General features: G+C 45.8%; 1 protein-coding gene across 12 annotated transcripts in view; it reads right to left on the bottom strand.

Annotated features, from left to right (window-relative positions):
• The window catches only part of LOC123774618 (CUGBP Elav-like family member 1), a gene marked incomplete at its 5' end in the record, with an annotated part of 187982 nt that extends 183702 nt beyond the window's left edge, over nucleotides 1-4280 (bottom strand). For all 12 annotated transcript variants that reach the window (XM_069303907.1, XM_045769103.2, XM_045769100.2 and 9 more), the window contains 1 exon segment: nucleotides 4230-4280. In XM_069303907.1, the coding sequence (XP_069160008.1) occupies nucleotides 4230-4280 (51 nt within the window).
• Nucleotides 4281-5000: the final 720 nt, after the last annotated feature.

A 5000-nucleotide genomic window follows, 5' to 3' on the forward strand; every position in this document is an offset into this window, starting at 1 on the left:
GGGGAGAGAAGGGGGGAGAGAAGGGGGGAGAGAAGGGGGGAGAGAAGGGGGAGAGAGGGGGGGAGAGAGGGGGGGAGAGAGGGGGGGAGAGAGGGGGGGAGAAGGGGGAGAGGGGGAGAGAGTGGGGGAGAGAGGGGGGGGAGAGAGAGTGGGGGAGAGAGTGGGGGAGAGAGAGGGGGAGAAAGGGGGGGAGAAAGGGGGGAGAGAGGGGGAGAGGGGGGAGAGGGGGGGGGGAGGGGGGGGAGAGGGGGGAGGGGGGGAGAGGGGGGAGAGGGGGGGAGGGGGAGAGGGGGGGAGAGGGGGGAGGGGGGAGAGGGGGGAGAGGGGAGAGAGGGGGAGTGGGGGGAGAGGGGGGAGTGGGGGGGAGTGGGGGGGAGTGGGGGGGAAGTGGGGGAAGTGGGGGGAGAGGGGGGAGAGAGGGGGAGGGGGAGTGGGGGGAGGAGAGAGAGGAGGAGAAAGGACGAGGAAGAAATAGAAAGGGGGAGGAGGAGGAAGATGAGGGGGAGAAGGGTGGGGACGGGCAAGGTGATGGACACTGGTCATCTCCATACTGGCGAGGCAAGTTTTTCTATACTTTTTTATGAGAATGGAAGAGAATTTTTATTCGGTTTACTGTTACTGTGTGGGTCGCGCAACCGGGTCAGTCATTGACCCCACCACTGACCACCCTAGCTGCCTCTGCTGTTAATGTTGTTGCTCATATTACTTTTTTTTGGCAGAGATATTCCTGCGCGGGCCCTAAGCCTCTGGCTGGCCCACTAAGTGTTATTCGTTTCTCGTTTCTGTTTTACTTGGGCGGAGTATGAGTATTTCTGACTCGTAAGGTTTGTAACTGTGTTAGATAATGTTCCAATGGTCTGTCGGGCATTTCTCCGCAATGCTGACATCTCTCATCTTCGAGAACCTGTAAGCCTATTTCCGATGCACATGGGTGTCCAAGCCTGATGCGATTTAAGTGTACTTCTGTTGTTCTACTGCTCCCTTGCATCAAAATAAGTGGTTCGTAGTTGGTTGAATTCTTGTACCAACCCGCAGATCCTGATGTTGCAACTGCTGTGTTGTGGTCACTGTACATCTTTTGCATTGCTCTATTTCTAATTACTTTCTTAATCTGTGATAGGCTCCGTGGTATGTAAATGTCTACATTTCTTCTCTTAGTTGCAAGTTTTGCAGCTTCGTCTGTAATGTCATTCCCTAGTATTCCCACATGACTTGGCACCCAGTTCATAAGTACCCTACGGCCATGACGTTTGAATGTGTGCATAAATGCTATGACATTTGTGATTAGATAAATTTTTTTACTTGTGTGTGCATGTTGCAAGGTTTCAATGACAGTTCTCGAATCTGTATGTATGATAACATGGTTGTCGGCATTCAGCAAGACCATGTTCCAAAGACTTTTGAATGGCTAGCATCTCTAATTTGAACACCCGTTTGAAAGACTCCAACTAACTACAGAATTTCCAATGTTCCTGATCGATCTGTAAAGTATGTGAAGCTGTCAGATGCCAAGTTTGCATATATATTTATCTGTGCAATGATGCGTAGAAGGTGAGGATTGTTGTGATTCATTTTTACTTGAAGTTATAATCTTAAAATCAAGTTCAAGTACGTTCATTGAGACAATAAAATACATCTCAAAAGGATAGAGTAGCTTGGTCTATTTCTGCCCTCCATAATCGTAAAGTCTGCTAGCAGCGATTCCCAAGGGGCTTGCATAACTATGTCTGTATGTATTCCGTCGACATCCCTCTCTCAGTGATTGTATTTGTAATCTTAAATGTATTGATAGTGTTTATTGCACAGTGGGTCCACCTGTTGCTGCTGGAAATTCTTCTGTCCAGAGTTAGTGCTCCATTGATTATATATTTACGTGAACTCCTGGTCAAGTCAATATCTTGGTCAGCATGCTGACCTTTTAACCCATATTTCAACCAATGTTAGCTTCGTTTCTAGTCTTAAGTTTAATATTTTAGTCCATCTGGGAGCTCCTGTTATGACTAGCATTACATCGTTTTGAATCACCGCAACCTTTGCCTACTGGCCAGGAGAAAGAGCGAGTCTGGCAGGCGCTGCATAATCCACCAGGGAACGAACGGCGTGTACATCAAACATTCTTAACACTCTGTGTCCCGCTCCTAGACGGCGCCTGTGATTGCTCTCTCTACATTCAGCACCGATTTGGCTCTCTCCTTCAGATATTGAATTTGCTTGTTGCATGTCATTTTAGAATCTATCTACATTCCTAGATATTAGGGGATTTAAACATCAAAATGAGTTATAGTGTTCGAGAGGACAGGCTGATAATGTAGCTGGTGATTCTGATGTCTTTTGAAGATGGTGCGGTTATTAAGGAAACTACAACTGCAGTTTCTGCTATTACTGCTGCTGTTGCTGTACTAAATCCTCCTTAAATAATGCGACTCTTGTTTTGATTACGAAAAAACTGATTATAACTACTGTGGCTCGATTATCATAATACAGACAGATTATACTATCCACCTAACTTGGTATATTCACTCGCCCACACATCTGAAAAAAACAGAAAATGACCGACATTTCTATTCGTCCCGGATCGTCACTTCCTTTATTTTTAGCTAGTGGGATGAGTGTATACTAACTCATCGGTCGTCATATATCTAACTCGGTATATTAACCGATTCGTCGGAAACTGAAGTTACCCAAACCTGTCATACACCTATTTTTTCCTGGTCGGTCCACTGTGTAAACTCGTAATAATAATCCCCAGGCGGTAAACTTTTTTGTATTAAGATATTTATTTATTTACATCTACATTTGTGTGGTGGACGAGTGTTCGTTCACAACCCGGGCTTCGGCTTCAGAAAGGCTATATCCTGTGGCGTGTCGGGAGTATCTACCATTACACACACAAATGTGGTGTACCAAGACTAATCTTTTGTTGAATTATCTGCAGGTCTCTTGCAAATTGTCTATACAGTATACCTAGGTCGTAAAAGTATTTGTGTGTACGTTTGATACCATCCCGCCAAACACACGACGTTGGTACAACGTTCGAACAAGTTTTAACACCTCCTAACCAGTTATAACAACCAATATAGCAAGTTGTAACAACGTTCTAATACGTCATAAACACGTTAAGCCAAGATGTAACAACTATTACAAGTTGTAACAAGCGGAAAATAGAGACAGTTTCGGTTTGTGTTTCCAGGGATACTACTTGTGTAAAGGAGGAAATGTACATGTTTATCTCTCAGAATGTTGGGTAATATGTTTATTGTTTGTGATGTGTGTCTATGTATGTATTAACACGATGTACTGAACGGGGTGAGAATAGCTTGAGATACCTCATCCCTTTGTGTGTATTTTACCTCAATAAACATATTTCAATTTCAATTTCAAATGTGGTGTGTTGTAGGCAAGACCCTCAAGTTTTGTACTACAGGAATACACAAAAACTGAAAAAGTAACTGTACCACTTATCCTAGCCTCTCCTAGGCCTAATATACCTCATCTTGGGCCTAAGTTTGAACATTTAAATGCTGTGCAAGACCTAGGAAAGATGACGTATGGTTTTTGATTGATTTTTCGTGCGCTACAGAAATAAACTAGTGCATTATATTTTGGAGGGTTGGAGGGAGGGGGCATCAACAAGTCACCTGGTGGAACCCCGCCACCGCTGTGCGTTCCACCAATACCTGTTGACCAGACCACACACTAGAAGTTGAAGGGACGACGACGTTTCGGTCCGTCCTGGACCATTCTCAAGTCGATTATGAAACCGAATACGTCGAAATATACGACCGAAACGTCGTCGTCCCTTCAACTTCTAGTGTGTGGTCTGGTCAACATACTTCAGCCACGTTATTGTGACTCATCGCCTGCACCAATACCTGCTTTATGTAGTGTCAATTTGATGACAGACTCGCTACACTATTACCATCATGTCACTACCACACATTATACCTTAATGTGTGTAATTTGAAGATGGCACAATTAATGCTCTCGACTACAATGGCTGTAAACAATATTCAGCATATCTAAATTATCATATAATTAATTAATATACCAGGTATACCTACTTTAATATACCATGTACACAAAAATATCATGTCATATCAATACACACCTGACACAACATACTACCCGCCACAACACACTACCCACCACACACCCGACCCAACACACTACCCGCCACACACCTGACACAACACACCTGCTACAAACCTACCACTATGATTGCGCCTCACCTGCCATTCTGGTCCAGTTCTATGAGGTCCGGCGACCCTCCATCGACGTACCTGCAAGAAAAGCATTGAGGTAAGCGGACGTGGAGAACCTTGCTGGCTACATATTTACTGCCGTTATGTAACGGCTCTAACACTGCCGTAGGGGAGGGTGTTACCGTGGTGTGTGTGTGTGTGTGTGTGTGTGTGTGTGTGTGTGTGTGTGTGTGTGTGTGTGTGTGTGTGTGTGTGTGTGTGTGTGTGTGTGTGTTGCCGTGGGTGTGTAGTGACGTAAGTGTGGTGTGGCAGGGGTAGGTGTAGTGGCGGTGCTGGGGTGCGCGACACAGGAGACACCAGCCACGCTAAATGCGACTCGTTACGACATAGTTTAAAACACACACGACGTACCCAAGATCTAGAGGGGGCCAGTTTCCTCACACACCCTATACAATGATACGACCATCCTGCAGCACGACCCCTGAGTACGACGCACTTGACAGAGACACTGACAGAGTCAAATACGGCACCTCTGTAACGCTACACTCTAGGTGTTATGGAACTTTGGTTCCAAGATTTAACGGGTGGGAACTTCTTCTCCCTAATATGTCCTAAAGTCACTCCAGTCTAAGACTTATGACAACCGAATAAGTACTATTGGATTCTGGTAAGTCTTACGGTGTCCGTGGGGGACGACTTACGGTGTCCGTGGGGGACGACTTACGGTGTCCGTGGGGGACGACTTACGGTGTCCGTGGGGGACGACTTACGGTGTCCGTGGGGGACGACTTACGGTGT

Source organism: Procambarus clarkii, chromosome 51 (assembly GCF_040958095.1).
Source record: "Procambarus clarkii isolate CNS0578487 chromosome 51, FALCON_Pclarkii_2.0, whole genome shotgun sequence".
Lineage (NCBI taxonomy): Eukaryota > Metazoa > Arthropoda > Malacostraca > Decapoda > Cambaridae > Procambarus > Procambarus clarkii.